General features: G+C 36.1%; 1 protein-coding gene across 10 annotated transcripts in view; it reads right to left on the bottom strand.

Annotated features, from left to right (window-relative positions):
* AFG1L (AFG1 like ATPase) overlaps positions 1–17913 on the bottom strand; it is a 223193-nt gene that overhangs the window by 28579 nt on the left and 176701 nt on the right. For all 10 annotated transcript variants that reach the window (XM_084962524.1, XM_084962529.1, XM_084962492.1 and 7 more), the window contains 2 exons: positions 17303–17373; positions 16946–17046 (listed from right to left, as the gene is read on the bottom strand). In XM_084962524.1, the coding sequence (XP_084818650.1) occupies positions 16946–17046; positions 17303–17373 (172 nt within the window). The remainder of the gene's footprint in view (positions 1–16945; positions 17047–17302; positions 17374–17913) is intronic.

Here is a 17913-nt window from a genome sequence, read left to right as displayed (position 1 = left end):
GGGCAGTGACTAAAAATCTGTTCCAATTTTCTTAGCCTTAGCTGTGCATATATAGTTCACAGGTCAGCCCAAAATTTTGGCAGAGTTTACATGAAGAATCTTGGGCTTTTTCTCTGTGGTCCTCTCCTTTTATGATTTCTCCTCTTATTTTCCAGCTGCTATGGCCATTCTCCTCTGGTTTCTCAAGCCAGGAACACTGCAGGTTTCCATTTATTTTCAGATGTCCCATAAGAGGCCAACTGTGATCTGCTCTCAGGCAAAAAGTATAAAATAAGAATTCACCAGTGTCAATTTTCTTCCATGTGGTTGGTGGTGTTCCACTTTCTCCCTGTTTTTGGTTGCATAATTTTGCCTTCAAGATAATTATATTTCAGATTTTGTCCAGTGTTACAGCTATAATATACAGGTGGGCTGGTCAAATAGGAGCTACTGTGTCATTAATGGAAGTAGGATCCTCCTGAGTCTTCAGTTCTCCAAATATAGGTATAATTTCTTCTTACCTCTGTGTTTTACATAGAAACATAAAACTTCAGAGGAGGAAGAGGTCACAAAAGTTTCCCTGATGATCCCTTATTCTTAGGAATACCAAACAGCCACCCCTCACACTCTCCTGCTCCTCCCATCCACCAGCAGAGCCTCCAAGCCTACAGCCTTCAAGGCTCAGTTCCTCTTTGATTACCTACAGCATTCCAGTCATACAGATCCTATAGTACTAATTATAATCTGTCTCACATTCTGGAGATCTACATACTGATCACATTTTCTCCTCTAAATTAAGACCAAGGGTGGTGACGGACTCATTCATCTTGGTACCCCTTATAGCACCTAGGCCTATGCCAGCTTTCCATTAAGTATGGTATGTGTCACCTTCTGCAGTTTCAATTACCTGTAGTGAACCCCGGTCTGAAAATATTAAATGGAAAATTCTAGAACTAAACAATTCATAAGTTTTAAATGGCACACCATTCTGAGTAATGTGATGAAATCTTGTACCACCCCACTCAGAATATGAATCATCCCTGTGCCCAGAGTATCCTGCCCATTAGTCACTTAGTAGCCACCTTGGGCATCAGACTGATATCCTCCTGGTATCCCAGTGCTTATGTGGAAGTAACCCCCCCCCCTTTTTTTTTTTTGCTATTTCTTGGGCCGCTCCCGTGGCATGTGGAGGTTCCCAGGCTAGGGGTCGAATCGGAGCTGTAGCCACAGGCCTACGCCAGAGCCACAGCAACGCGGGATCCGAGCTGCATCTGCAACCTACACCACAGCTCACGGCAACGCTGGATCGTTAACCCACTAAGCAAGGGCAGGGACCGAACCCGCAACCTCATGGTTCCTAGTCGGATTCGTTAACCACTGCGCCAGGACGGGAACTCCACCCTCCTTTTTTTTTTTTAATTTAATAATAGCCTTGAAGTGTCAAACTAGTGATGCTGGCAATTCAGATATGCCATAAAGTGCTTCCTTTATGTGGAAAAGGTGAACATTCTTGATTTAATAAGGAAAGAAAAAAATTGTATGCTGAGGTTGCTAAGATTTATGGTAAAAATGAATAGTCTATCCAGGAAATTGTGAAAAAAAGAAATTTGTGCTTGCTTTGCTGTTGTATCTTAAACTGCGAAAGTTATAACAGTGCATGAGAAGTGCCTAATTAAGATGGAAAAGGCGTTAAATTTGTACAAGATGCCTTTGGAGAGAAAGTGATCACATGTGCATAACTTTTATTACAGTATATTACTATAATTAACCTGAATTACTTTCATCTCTTACTATGCCTAGTTTATAAATTAAACTTTATCATAGGTATGTATGTATAGGAAAAGAATAGTATATATAGGTTTGGTACTATCCATGGTTTAAGGCATCCACTGAAGGCCTAGGAATATATCCCCAAAGATAAAGGGGAACTACTGTACTCATGAAATTTCTATTGAATAACTGAGGGAAAAGGCCACAAAATATAAAGGGGATAGGGCTCTCTCTGTTACCCTGCTTTAAAGGTTACTTAAACAAATATCTAGCATGTTGGATTATTTAGCAAGTTTCCTTCCTGAAAGAATGACATTCCCAAGAGGAGACACCATTTGCCAACTCACTGGAACACGCTGGGGAAAGTTACAACCCTTTCTTGAGTTTACTGCTCCATACGTTTTCCCAAAACATGACTTTATATCCATATTTCTGCTCAAAACCTTTATAGATAACTCTCTGTAGATCAGGGTAAGAAGTTTCTATTTCTCTGCCTGATTTTATGGTGAATCTGTCTCATTAGGCAAGTATCTTCTCTTCCTCCTGAAACACCTGGTGCTTGGCTTCAGATCAGAGTTGAAATCGTTTCACTCTAAATTCTACTCACCTTTGAAGGTTAAGCTCACTTTCCTCCTTAAATCTCAAGTCTCCTGAGAGCCTTCCCAATTCTTACGACCCTTGTTTTAAACTCCTGATGCACTCATAATACTTGCTTAACCAGAGAGCACAATTCTTTAAAACAAAATCTTACAACTGAAAGGAATAACATTAATTAGTTGATCACATCATGTACTTTACAGATGAGGTACTTGGACCTCGGGAGGTTAAGTGACCTGTCTAAAGCCACTCAGCTACACAGTATCTGAGTAAGGATTGGGATTTACATTTCTTATTTCAGTTGAGCCTCTTTCTACTCTACTGCATTGTTTGGAATTTGGTTAGTATTACTTCCTTTACTAAATTGTAAACTGTTTGAAAGAAACTTCTTCCACTTCTTTTATATTCCTCATAACCTAGTGGGATACAGATATGAAGGCACTTAAGAAATAGTTGCTGACCACTGAATCACTGTAACAATCTTGGGAGGGAAAGCTTACATATTTGTTGATTAACAATAAAACATAAAAGAGTTAAATAGTACTTGACCCTTGACAACAAATAATGCTGCTCACCATTCTAAGAATGAAGCCACTAGCCACGCAAGTTGCTGATCTTTAACACACCCTGAAAGGAGTTCAGGGTTGAGATCAGGAAGGAGACATCTGCGCTCTGGTAAAACTGCCAGAACAGACATTCAGATAGTTATTTTCAGGAGAAAACTTTATAAACCCAATTACTTGCATATTCTCTTACTCAGAAAAGCACTAAAACTATTGACAGAAACACCTGCTCTTCATGACTGCAGCAAACTTCTACTGAGATGTGTGCTTGATTACATGGATCCTTTTTGCCAAAAATCACATATATACTGACCTAACCCTTACTTCTTTTGAGCAGTCCCTAAGAGCTGTATGAGACGCTGTCTCCTGGGATATAGTGCTCAGTAAGTTCCCAAATAAAATTGAACTCACGTCTCTCACATTGTGTATTTTTTTTAGTCAACACCCTAAAATACGTGGAAATCTTATAATTTCTTGATACTATAGCTCACTTCTGGTTTTTTTATCAAAATGTTTAGCCCGACTCAATAATATCTTCACAGGTTATTTTAAGAAACAAAACAGTATATTCTAATAAGTCTCAAAATTTTTCTATAAAATATATTCCAAAGTAATAATATGTCTAATGAGATATATTTTATTGAATATTCTAATTAGCAATGCAATAAGTTATTACTAATTTTGAGTTAACTGACCTAATCTGGACGAAGGTATTATGGAGTATATCAATCATGTACTTTATAATAAGAAACGGAAAAACTTAAATACTACAAATCAAAGAATTAATTGATTAAAAAATTTTCCTGTTTAAAAAAAAAATCAGGCCAGTTGGAGAAAAGCCATCAGTGTTAAAGCTCTTTTCAAAGATCAAACAAGTATTTTTAAAGTGTTTTGTAGTCATTTTAATACATTGGCCTAGATTTTTTCAACCTTTTACCAATCATTGTGTGGGTCTCTATAGGTCTTCTGTTTAGAGAACTATTCCCAATTATTATTTAGGGCTGTGATATATTTATTATTAAAAGCCAAGTGACAAAATAATGCTATTTGCAGCAAGATGGATGGAACTAGAGAGTCTCATACTACGTGAAGCAAGTGAGAAAGAGAAAGATAAATACCATATGATAGCACTTACATCTGGAATCTAATATATGGCACAAATGAAACTTTCCACAGAAAAGAAAATCATGGATATGGAGAACAGACTTGTGGTTGCCAAGGGGGAGGGGGATGGGGATGGAGTGAGATAGATTGGGAATTTGGGGCTAATAGATGCAAACTATTGCCTTTGGAATGGATAAGCAATGAGGTCCTGCTGTATAGCAGTGGGAATTATGTCTAGTCACTTATGATGGAGCATGATAATTTGAGAAAAAAAGAATGCATACATGTGTGTGTAACTGGGTCACTTTGCTGTACAGCAGAAAATTGACAGAACACTGTAAACCAGCTATAATGGAAAAAATAAAAATCATTATTTAAAAAAAAGCCAAATGAGATCATTCACTTTACATTTTTAAAATTCGTATTTACAAAGTTGATGACCACTTTAATTTTTAAAGTTTAATTCATACTTCTTAATCATTGTTTGTACAAGTACATACGTTCCTCCCAAAGACCAAAGAAATATTACACATTGGTTTGTCATGCTTCCCTAGGGTAGAAGTGATCTTGAGAGGAATATGAGAAGCTGCATCTATTATTAGATCTGATCCTCAGTTTTATTCCTAAGAAAGAGGCTATGTTGAAGGTGTACAGTTCTTAGCACACTGACTCTTCCCCTGAGACCCCTTGGAAATCCTGAGGTAACTTCTCTCCATTATAGGAACCAGACACATTTGTTTGTATTTATTTATTTACTTCTTTATTTTACTTATTTATTTATTTTTTTGCTTTTTAGGGCCACACCCTCGGCAAATGGAAGTTCCCAGGCTAGGGGTCAAATCTGAGCCACGTCTGCAACCTACATCACAGCTCACAGCAATGCCTGATTCTTAACCCACTGAGTAAGGCCAGGGATCCAACTCGCATCCTCAAGGATACTAGTCAGATTCATTTCTGCTGCACCACAATGGGAACTCTCTGGAATGTATTTTTAAATGGCTTCAGGTAGCAGCACAAAATAAATATATTCAAGAAAATGAAAGCAAATTTTCTCCCTCAGAGAAGCTTCAGGCAGTTGAATCTGAAAAGTCCATGGCCTGCAGAATTTAGATTTTTTGTTGCCATATTTATTGCATTAGCTAAGGAGCTGTTCTTGCCCCACTTTTGGAACAGAAGCTGAGCAAGGCTGTTCAGCCTCACAATATGTCCCATAACAGAAAACTTCACCTGTGAAGAAACTAGGAAGGTGCTCTCTCTACCCCATTTTCCTCCATTCCCTTGGATCTTTCTTTACCTCCCTTCTCATTATGAAAATGACCACAATTATTCCAAGTGGCCGCAGTTTTCTAATTTCTAATGCCCTTTTTATGGGCATTTCTCTACAAGACTTTTTTCCTTTACAATAGTAAAACACAAAAAATATAACAACTTTTAACCCAATATATAGTTATTTCCTTGGAAGATCAAATCGTCATCAATAATTAATAAACAGTGATCCTTCAGTCTAACCTCCAACCTTATGGAGAAATCTTTTTTCCTCATCTAAAATTTTAAATTGTATAAATTCAAGTAAAAAGCTACCTGTATACATCTTAACTTTTTTTTTTTTTTTGGTCTTTTTAGGGCCGCACCCACAGCATACAGAAGTTCCCAGGCTAGGGGCTGAATCAGAGCTGCAGCTGCCAGCCTACACCACAGCTCATGGCAACAAAGGATCCTTAACCCACTGAGCGAGGTCAGGGATTGAATCCATGTCCTCATGGATACTAGTCAAGTTTGTTACCACTGTGCCACCATGGGAACTCCCAACTTAACTTTTAAAGTCAAATTACGGGGAATCTCCTTGTGGTCTAGTGGTTAGGACTCAGCATTGTCACAGCTGCGGCCTGGGATTCAGTCCCTGGTCTGGGAACTCAGATCCTACATCAAGCTGCTGCACACTGTTACCTAAAAAGTAAAAAATAAAAAAAATTTAAAAATCGCTGTTTAAACAAACAGATGAGTAAATAAATAAAATTATGGAATGCATCAATTATGAGACTCTATTCTAAAAACCTTCTTCTTAATTCAGAGGAAACAACTAGGTCCATGGAGGTAGGTTGAAATTTGACATCTTACTGCATATGTCCTCTATTCCTTCTCACACATTTAACTGCACCCCTCAAATTGGACAGCAAGGCAATGTGGGTTTATAGGGAGAATTCATGATGGGTTTGATGGTTGGAGAAGGTGACTTTCAAGGTGCCTTTCAACACCAAGACTATGACTCTTTAACTTAAGAGATGACCAGGAATGAGGGCAGGGAAAGACAAAGGACAGAAAGACTTAACTGGATTTACATTCCTCCCTACAAGAATCTGACCCAGTCTCTACTAAGCTCTTTGCAGTCTCACTTCTGCCTACCCATCCCCTATGCTGTAGCCAGGCTGGCAGCCTTATTTAGATATGGTTTGTGAGGTCAGAGGTCAGGATATCTGGGAGATGGGTATGCATGGATCAGCAATGCTACCAGGATGGTTTTGCTGCTGGGACAGTAAAGAGCCAAGGAGATTCCTGGACTGCCTCAGCTCTAGTGATTAATGCCCTTATTCCTTGATGCTAATCACCACCATTGGCATCCAAACACCATCAGCCTTGACTCTTGGCCAAGAGTAGAGATAAAAGCCATTCAGTCTTTAGTATGTACTGAAAGTGTACCACATACATGAACCAGAAGTAGTTCCCAATCAGTGGTTTTGTTAGGAATACATGAAATGAAATACAGATAAAACAGAGAAAGAGAGGGAAAACGTCTCCTAACAACTTCCCAAGAGGTTCTGTTTGAACAGTTCAATAAATCTAACAATATACAAATTAATATGATAGAATCTAGACTAATAGACAGATGAAGGCCAAAACATGTATGATGGATCTCCACTCCATGAATACTAAGAACCAAAGAAGAAAGCTAATGAACAAAAAGTTGACAGTGAACAATGTGTACATCCATGCATATGCATCAACTGATATATTTTTCTGTTCAGACTTTTCACAAACACACCTGGCCACTGTCATTATTTTTAAGACGCAAATAACAAACTACTCTTGCAAACAGTTACTTGTGAGCATAGTTATCAGTTGAGGAAACAATTTTCTGCAGGTGTAAAAATTACATTTCTCAATAAGGAAAATTTAGGTATAGTCAGTTCACTCATTAAGCCTTTAGAATTCAGTTTTGGCTTTCTTTCTTTGAATAGGACGCTTTCGTTTTTAGTCCATAGAAATTTAACTCTAGAGAAAGCTGTTCTCAAACTTTTTGGTTTCAGGACCCTTAACACTCTTAAAAATTATTGAGGAACACAAAACCTTTTGCTTATGTGGGTTCTCTCTCCCAATATTTTATTGTATTAGAAATGAAAACTGAGAAAAATTTAAAATAACAATGATAAAACCACGGCATATGATTCATAAAATAGAAAACATTTTAATGAAAATAATTATATTTTCTAAAATGAAAATAATTTAGTAAGAACAGTAGCATTGTTTTACACTTTTTGCAAATCTCTTTAATTTCTGGCTTAATAGAAGAGAGTAGGATTCCCACATCTGTTTCTAAAGTCAAACTATTGTGATATGTTATTTTGGTTGAATGATGTGAGAAAAATCTAGCCTCATGCAAACATGTAGTTGGAAAAGGGAAAAGTATTTTAGCAGCCTTATTAGATAATTGTGGATTTTCTTCTTTGATGCTACATGAAAACTCAAGAACTTCCTTCTGAAGAGCTCACTAAAGAAAGAGGGGGCAAAGTGTAATTAGAGCAGAGAAACCTGATAAACACTACCTCAGACGAGTGTGATCAAGGTTAACATCAACAGTAATAAGTCACATTGATAGAATATACCCTTGATATGATCTGATGAAAACAGCACTTGACCTCTGTGGTCTTCCTCCCATTGCTACAATTCCAGTCTAATCATGAGGAAAAACATCAGACAAATCCCAACTGAGGGACGTTCTACAAAATAACTGACCAGTACTACTCAAATTATCAGGGTCATCAAAAACAAAGAAAGTCTGAGAAACTGTCACAAACAAGGACTCTAAGGAGGCCTGATGACTAAAGGTTATGTGGTATATTGGATGGGGTCCTGAAACGGAAAGAGTATATTAAGTAAAAACTAAGAAAATCTGAGTAGGAGTTCCCGTTACAGTGCAGCGGAAATGAAACCGACTAGTAACTATAAGATTGAGGGTTTGATCCCTGGCCTCACCCAGTGGGTTGGGGATCTGGCGTTGCCGTGAGCTGTGGTATAGGTGGCAGATGCAGACTGGATCTGGCATTGCTCTGGCTGTGGTGTAGGCTGGCAGCTGTAGCTCCATTCAACCTCTAGCCTAGGAACTTCCATATGCTGTGGGGGTATAGCCCTAAAAAAAAAAAAAAAAGAAAAAAAATCTGAATAAAATATGGATTTTAGTTAATAATGTCAATATTGGTTCATTAATTGCAACAAACATACCATACTAATGTAAGATGTTAATAATTACAGGAAACTGGATTTGGGAGTGTATAGAAACTCTCTGCATTACCTTCTCAATTTTTCTGTTAGCTTAAAACTGTTCTAAAAAATAGTTTATTTAAAATTTTAAAAAACTTGACAAGAAATAACTTTTAAAATGAGAGCTGTAACATAGAATCTGAAACAATATTAGTCTAGCTTTAAAATTCTGTTATCTTAAAATCCATTAGTCTTTCTTGAATTTTTGGGGGGCTGCATCCATGGCATGTGGATGTTCACAGGCCAGGGATTGAACCCAAGCCACAGCAGTGACAATACTGAGTCCTTAACCTCTAGGCCACCAGGAAACTCCCTTTCTGGCATTTTAAATGGGCCTTTGTCATGCATGATTTTGTAAGAGTATGCATTACTTATTGGAAAATATTCATTTAAAGATTTATGTAGATCTTTTTTTGAGTTTTTTTTATGATTTTTATTTTTTCCATTATAGTTAATTTACCATGTTCTATCAATTTCTACTGTACAGCAAAGTGACCCAGTCATACATACATATATTCTTTTTCTCACGCTATCCTCCATCATGTTCCATCACAAGTAACTAGATATAGTTCCCTGTGCTACACAGCAGGACCTCATTGCTTATCCACTCTAAATGCAATAATTTGCATATATGTAGATCTTCTAAATGTTGACATATTTAATTATACAAAACTAAAACTTGGTATTTGTTAAAATCACCATCAATCTCATCAGAAAAAAATAGTTAAGAATTGGGAGTGGTCAAATTCATGGTGGTAGCAACAAGTATTCCAAAATTCTATTCTTCACTTGTTTTTTCAAATTTTATCATTGTCAACAAATACTGGTAGTTGTTTTCCTAAAGTGACAGTTTTAGTTTGTTCATTTTCAAGAAAATATCTCTCAAACATTGTGAGAAAGTATCTGCCAAGCCTGAATAACCACAGTCTATCACTTATTTATTCTTTCAAATGAAAATAGTTTTCTGTGAAAAAAGGAGCTAGTTTAGCTAGCAACTGAAACAATTGCACAAGTACTTTTCCTCAAGACAACCATCATATTTGGTATACAGCTTTAAGTGTACTTTCTTCATTGCAATGAATATTAAAAAGGCATGTTCTGAGGTATTTATATTTAATAATATTAATCCATTTTTACTGCTTCTTTAAGGACATTTTTAACTCTAAGTACATGGGCAATAAAGAATATAATATGACGTAGTGACATTGCCTTGATTCACGCTAAAGAACCAGCAGTTTTATCCACCATTTCTTCTGCATGGTTACCGCAAATGTCAGCACAGTGGAAAAGGCAAACATTATTTTAGTATTATTACAGAGAATTTTGACCTCCAGGACCCCTGAAAGGGTCTTAGAACCCCTAGAAGTCTAAGAACCACACTTCAAAAACTACTGACTTAAGTAATTATATTTCTGACTTCTCCATTACCCTCTGATTAAGCCAGGTAACTATTTCAAGGTAAGGAAAGGAAACCTTAAAGTTTATGTCATGTCAAAAGAAATGAATCTGCTTCACTTTCCTTTACCACAGCTCTGACATAGAGGGAATGAAGATCACTCAAATATATTCTCTTTTACCCTTCTGTAGTTCTCCAAAGCAGGGTTTTTTCATAGTATGGCCAGAGGAAAAAATTATAATATTTTTATTAAGGAGGAAAGGAATGAGGCTGTTCTAAGGTTTGCGGTCCTTATCCTTGAGGCACAGACCATATACAGCCTTCAGGAGGATAGAGGGGTCAGTAGCTGGACCAATTCTCAGTGGGTACATCAAAACACATGAGTTGGACAATTCTGTACTAAGGTTCTAGCAGGGGTGGGGGTGGGGGTTCTCAGACTGGAGGATATCTGTTCCCCAGTTAGCTTCAAGCTTTGTAAAAGGCTCAAAGCTTAGCTCAAGTATGGGAATTCACAAAGTAGGACTATACTTTATAGTAGAACCAAAGTTATACTAAAGATTAGATGTAGAACATTTGCAGAACATTTTCAGATATAGTTTCTGATCAAGAACACAAATCTGATTTCCAGATCCTAGACTACTTGAACCAAGGAGTTCAAGCCCTGGCTCTTTGTGATCTTGGGAAGGTAACCTAATATCTTGATGCCTCAATCTCTCCACCTATAAATGGGACAATAATAGTACCTTCAACTGCAAGTATTAAAGGATTTAATACATATAAAGTACTTAGAACAATGGCTGATACATGGCAATGTTTGCTATTATTACCATGCAGGTGCTATAGGGTCTCCTAATTGAGACTGTTTCTCTGAGCATGACACTGTTGAACTGCAGATTTGCAGAGAAAGAGAATCCCAGAGAAATCAAAGGACTAGATGTTAAGCTGCACAATTCCAGATCTGAGGAACTATGCTTGGAGTTGGGAAAGGGACAGGTGTGAGAACAGGGTACTATCCCCAGGCTTTTTAGTTTTACTTACAGCACACATCAAGGGCTTAGAGTTGAAACCTCTTTTACCTATTAAGGTACGAATAGATAAGTTTCTATCTAATATATATGTCAATAAATATTTTTCCTTGGAAAGGGCCATGGTTCAAAAACAGTGGTTACAGACTATCAAGTCATCCACTCACCAAAGACTTTTTTCATGATAATGTCAGGAGGGGTAGTTGGGTAAGTCTCAAACCAAGAGCCTCCCAGAAAATTAGAAAGGCAATCCAAAGCTGGGATTGTCCCAGACATACAAGATGCCTATTTCTTTACCTTGAGTTGCATGTGTTTTCTTCTTTGCTAAATGGTTTGTGGCAACTATATAGCCTGGCTTATAATATCATTATACCTAATTAAGAGTTTTAGGCTACATATGAGGCAGAATGATTTCAAGAGTCCTCTTCATGCAAAGTATTCAATATTTGAATTGCCATGGTTATAAGGTTGCAAAGAAATGTAAAACATCATAATAAGAAAATAGTTACAAATAAGCTAGCCACTTAAAATATCCTGAAATGACAAAGATCAGAGTAGAAATAAATAAGAGACTAAAAAGACGCTAGAAAAGATCAATAAACTAGAGGTGGTTCTTTGAAAACATAAACAAAATTGACAAACTATTAGCTAGACTCGTCAATTAATAAAATCAGAAATTAAAGAGGAGATATTACAATTGTTACCACAGAAATAAAAAAGATCGTAAGAGACTACTATGAACAATTATACACCAACAAACCTGATAACCTAGAATGGATAAACTCCAAGAAACATAACCTATCAAGACTGAATCGTGAAGGATAAAATAGCAGTGAAATTGAATTAATAATCAAAAACTTCCCATATGTGTACATGTATAACTGAATCACTTTATTGTACAGAAATTATAACATTGTAAATCAACTATACTTCAATAAAACTTTTAAAAATGAAAAAAATAAAAATACCTCCCAACAAACAGAAGTCCAGGACCGGAAAGCTTCACCTGTGCATTCTACCAAACATTCAAAGAAGAATACCAGCAGTCACAAACTTTTCCAAAAACTAGAGGTAACATTTCCAAATTCATCTCATAAGGCCAACATTACCCTGATACCAAAACCAGGCAAGAATGCCACAAGAAAATTACAGGCCAGTATTCCTGATGAACACAGATGCTAAAATCTCCAACAAAATATTAGCAAATCAAATTCAACAATACATTAAAAGAATCACATGCAGTATTAAAATGGGATTTATTCCAGTGATGCGAAGATAGTTCAAAATGGGTAATTCAATCAATTTGACACAGCACACTAACAAAATGAAGGATAAAAATCATTTGGTCATTTCAATAGATGCAGAAAAAGCATTTGACAAAATTCAACATCTATTTATGACAAAAATTTTCAACAAAGTGGATACAGAGGTAACATACTTCAACATAGTAAAGACCATATATAATAAGCCTACAACTAATATTATACTTTATGGTGAAAAACTAAGAGCTTTTCCTCTCAGACCAAGAAAAAGACAAAGATGCTCACTCTCACCACTTTCATTCAACATAGTATTGGAAGTCCTAGCCAGAGCACTTAGGCAAGAAAAAGAATTAAAAGGCACCCAAATTGGAAGGGAAGAAGTAAAACCATCACTGTTTACAGATTACATGATATATACAGAATACCCTAAAGAATCCACCAAAAATTGTTAGAACTAATAAAAAGAATTCAGTAAAGTCACAGGATACAAAATAAATATACAAAAGTCTGTTGTGTTTCTACACACTAAAAGCAATCAGAAAGAGAGTTTCAATATAATTTTAACATTTTAAAAAATAAAGAGAAATTAAGAAAAAATCCCATGTTTAATTGCATCAAAAAGAATAAAATACTTGAAAATAAACTAAGGAAGTGAAAGATCTATATACTGAAAACTGTAAGAGATTGATGAAAGAAATTAAAGAAGACACAAATAAATAGAAGGAAATATCCTGCTCATAGGTTAGAAGAATTAATATTGTTAAAATGTCCATACTACCAAAAGCAATCTATAGATTCAGTATAATCCCTATTAAAATTCCAGTGGTATTTTCACAAAAATAGAACAGACAATCCTAAAATGGAACCATAAAAGACTCTGAATACCCTAAGAAATCTTAAAGAAAACAGGGCTGGAGGCATCATGCTCCCTGATTTCAAACTATGTTTCAAAGCTACAGTAACAAAAACAGTATGGTATTAGCATTAAAGACAGATACAAAGATCAATGGAACAGAATACAGAGCCCAGGAATAAATCCATATACATGGTCAATTAGTTTACAGCAAAGGAGTCAAGCATATTCAATGGGGAAAAGACAGTCTTTTCCATACATGGTGTTGTGTAAACTAGACAGACACATGTGAAAGAATGAAACTTGATCACCATCTTATACCATACACAAAAATTAACTCAAAATGGATGTAAAAGTTGAATATAAGACCAGAAACCATAAATTTTTTTTTTCTGTCTTCTTTAGGGCTGCACCTGTGGCATATGGAGGTTCCCAGGCTAGGGGTCAAGTCGGAGCTGTAGCCACTTGCCTACACCACAGCTCACAGCAATGCTGGACCCACTGAGCAAGCCTGGGGATCGAACCTGCGTCCTCATGGATGCTAGTTTGCTAACTGCTGATCCATGATGGTAACTCCAGACACCATAAATCTCTTAGAAGAAAACGTGGTTAGTAAGATCCTTGACCTAAGCCTTGGTGATATTTTGAATGTGACATCAAAATCAGAAACAACAAAAGCAAAAATAACATGGGACTACATCAGACTAAAAAGTGACTGCATAGCAAAGAAAATATCAACAAAAATGAAAAGGCAACCTACGGAATGGGAGAAGATATTTGCAAGTCATATGTCTGATAAGGGGTTAATATCCAAAATATACGAAGAACTCACACAATTTAATAGCAAATAAAAAATCTAACTTAAAAAATGGACAAATGATCAGAACAGATATTTTTCCAAAGAAAACACAGATGGCCAACAGGTACAAGAAGAGATATCTAATGTCACTAAGCCACAGGAAAAAGCAATTCAAATCCACAGTGCGATATCACCTCACACCAGTTAGAATGGCTATTATAAAAAAGGCAAGAAATAACAAGTTTTGGTAAAGATGTGGAGAAATGGGAACTCTCATTCACTGTTGGTGGGAATGTAAATTGGTATAGTCACTATGGAAAACAATATGGAGACACCTCAAAAATTTAAATACTATGGACGTTCCCTAAAAAATTCAACAATATGAAGGTTCCTCAAAAAATTAAAAATAGAACTACCATATAATCTAGCAATTCCACTTCTGAGTATTTCTGAAAAAAACAAAAACAGTAACTGCAAAAGATAGATGCACATGTTCACTAATACACTATTTACAGTAGCCAAGACATGAAAACTATGTGTCAATCAATGAATGAAAGTAAATGTGGTATACCTCCTCACTGGAATATTATTTAGCCATGAAGAGAATGAAATGTTGCCATATGCAAAACATAGATGGACCTTGCCAACACAGATGGGCATTATGCTAGGTGAAATAAGAGAGAGAAAGACAAATAATGTATGATCTCATTTATATTTGGAATCTCAAAAAACAAAAACAAAAAAACAAAACACCAAGCTCAAACATACTAAGAGTAGATTGGTAGTTGCCAGAAGTAGGGGTTGAGGAGTGGGAGAAATGAAGGAAAGGGGTTGAAAGGTATAAGCTTTCAGTTATAAACTAAGTCATGGGGATATAATGTATATAGCATGGTAGCTATAATTAAAAACACTGTATTAAGTATTTGAAAGATGCTCAAAGGGTAGATCTTAAAAGTTCTCATCACAAGAAAAAAATTTTAACTATGTAAGGTGACAAATATTAACTAGACTTATTGTGGTAAGCATTTTGCAGTGTATATAAATATTGAATCGTTATGTTACATACCTGAAACCAATACAATGTTATGGGTCAATTATACCCCAATTTAAAAAAATGTAACCCCTCCTCAAACTTCCATCACAGCTTAATACTAGTTCTTAATCCAATCCATCATTTCAAAGTCTAATGTTAGTCATCTAGTGCTTGGAGATGGATATATGGATATAAAGCAAACCTATACATGAAGCCACTGACAAATGAAGATCTAGTAAACCTGAAGATGAAAAAAAATAACAAGGATAACGACATCATAAAACCTTTAAAAGAAAGTAATTAATATATTCATGAATTAAAATAGGACTTTAAAAAAACTAATGATAACCTTAAGTATTTTTGTAAAAGTGATTTTCCATGCATTTGAACAACCAAATCATGAAGGGCAGGATATAATATTTTATCGTTCTAAAATTTTGTCAAGAAAGTTATGCCAAAAAACAATTTGTTCATTGTTTATTTTAGGAACTTAGTTTCTAATTGCTATTACAGGCCAAATTTTTGTCAAATAAGACAAAAATGTCTATTTTTATAAGTATTATCTTCATTTTTCAAGATAAAGTCCCAATCGATCTCCCTCCTCACCACCCCCATGTAGTATACTTATGAAGATTTGGGGTAATCCCCTCATTAGGAGATTCTTCCTGGTAATAAGTCTCCTGAAATAATGACGACATACAAAATAGAGACTGGAGTTCTCTTGTGGCTCAGCAGGTTAAGGATCCGGCATTGTCACTGCAGTGGCTTGGGTCTTGACTCTAGTGCGGGATCAGTTCCTGGCCCAGGAACTTCCACGTGCCATTGGTGCAGCCGAAAATAAAAAGAGAGAGAGAGAGAAACAAACTCAGTAGCTTCTCCAAGAGACCATCTTTGCCTTGCTACCTCAAAACACAACAGGTCTTCCCCTTTCCTACTAGGTCTCCTTCTTGGGAAGGGGGAGAAGCTTCCAGATAAATAAGACTTTCCTCAAGTTTATTTCTCTGGCAAAGTAAAACTTAACTGGAAGCCTTATTAAAATGATGTCTGAAGATATTAGGTTACCAGGGCCTTGATATTGATCCAGTAGAAGCATGAAGGGTCCATATCACCCAGAATGACTTTCACAGCCAGAGACTGACATTATCACCCTATCAGAGGATTCTAATTCATCCAAATCCTTATTGGCTTATTTACCTATAAAATGGCTGACAGGTATAAATGAATACTTTCTCTTCCTCTTTACAGGAAAACAATTCTTTTTTAGCTACCTAAACATCGAGATAAATCAGAGAGGCCAGTTGCAATGACAACTGGCATATGATGGTTGAGGTATTATGGCTGAAAGTTACATGTGATTTGGATTTGTCTTTCTCAAGATTTACAGTCAATTAAATATGCATTAAGCACTGAGAATTCCCAGAGCTTTTAAAAAACAGAACTCATATCTATAATAAGTTTGTAATCAAGGTCTTTCTCATTTATATGAATACATGTGTATATATTTTTCCTTTGTTATATTTATTATTATATAATGTAGATGTCACAGTTACAAAAATTTACTTTCTTTGACCCTGGCCCAAACAGGTCAGATATTATACAACAGCAGATGGGCTATGAGAATCAAGGAATGGAAGTTGGTTTATGTCATACTTCCTTGGATCATGGTAGCATTACTTCATCTTCCTTACCCCACATACTAACCTCACCTCCTTTTTTAAAAAATTTTTCTTAGGTCTCACTTTTACAAAATATCCCTAAAACTGATTTTATTTTTGCTTCCAGCAGTAGTTTACAGATCTCTCTGTATTTCTAATTTTGCTTTAGAGCCCTTTTATCTAAGTGTAAATTTTGTGCCAATATCTATAAAAAGCACCTGGCATATACAAAGAGTATTTCTCTTAATGAGACTTTTAACCCAGTTCTGACTCTGTGAATAGTGTTCTAAACTCAGAAACAGGCAGAGAGGAAAATATGAAGAATTTTAACATGTGAAAAGGCCAGTGAGTCTGGACATGTCTGGATACTCACTCTCTCACATAGCTCTTCAAATGTGCAGTCGGCAATGGTTCCACAGGCTTTATTCAGTCGCAGCTCTCTGCCTTGCACTTTTAGAATCCTTGGTCTAGTTACTATGGGAACATGAACAAAGACTCAATCTTGTCTGGATAATTACTATAAAATTCATCTCTTACAGATAGGAAATGCATAGCTTGATGAATAATAGCACATGATTCAACACATAAATTAGACAAAATGCTGATACAATGACTGCCACTTGAGCGTGGCATCAACCCATATACAGCAATGGAACTTATTAATTGGTCAGTGGAGATTGGGCATTGTGTTCTAAATGTATTCTCTTTCAAGAGAAATTAACTTACGTACAATCATTTTGTTTCTGAGCCAGCTCATCAAACAACTTATCCATGACAGCCTCCACATCAGCTTCACTTGTGCTACAGTGAAAAGAATAATAGAATATGAAATTAATAACACTTGAAGCCAACATCAAACAGCTGCCTGAGCCTGCTTAGCTTTTTGCCCATAAAAAAAGAGAACAGGATGTTATGCTCTAAATACAAACATTAGATTTAGAATACACTTAAAAGCAGAGAATATTAACTCTCAGGTAGATGATTCTGCCTTATTTGCATACACTGAAAGACTTCTGTGCTTCTGGCTGTTTCCAGTAATGAGACGATACAGGCAGAGTAAATCCATTAATACTATGTGTACACAATGAGAAGAAAGGCTTCTGGCTCTCTCTTGCATGCAAAACAAGAGCAAATAGACAAGGCAGTCAAGCATCCAGGAAAGTATCCTTTGAAATCTCTACTGAGAGGGTACATGTGAAATTAAATATTGAAGCTGCCTTTTAAAAAAATCAAGTCAAGCCACTGACTGAGAGGATCAAACATCCAGAATTAAATTACCAGCTTCAAAATACCAACTTAATCTGCACATCAATAACTTTATCAGACTTTGAGTATAAGGAC

The sequence above is a fragment of the Sus scrofa genome, chromosome 1 (assembly GCF_054392235.1).
Source record: "Sus scrofa isolate SSC_HxYL_T2T_F1_AM1 chromosome 1, Sscrofa_HxYL_maternal_Yorkshire_Landrace_v2.0, whole genome shotgun sequence".
Lineage (NCBI taxonomy): Eukaryota > Metazoa > Chordata > Mammalia > Artiodactyla > Suidae > Sus > Sus scrofa.
The sequence above is the reverse complement of the archived record's forward strand: the minus strand, read 5'-3'. Positions and strand labels throughout refer to the sequence as shown.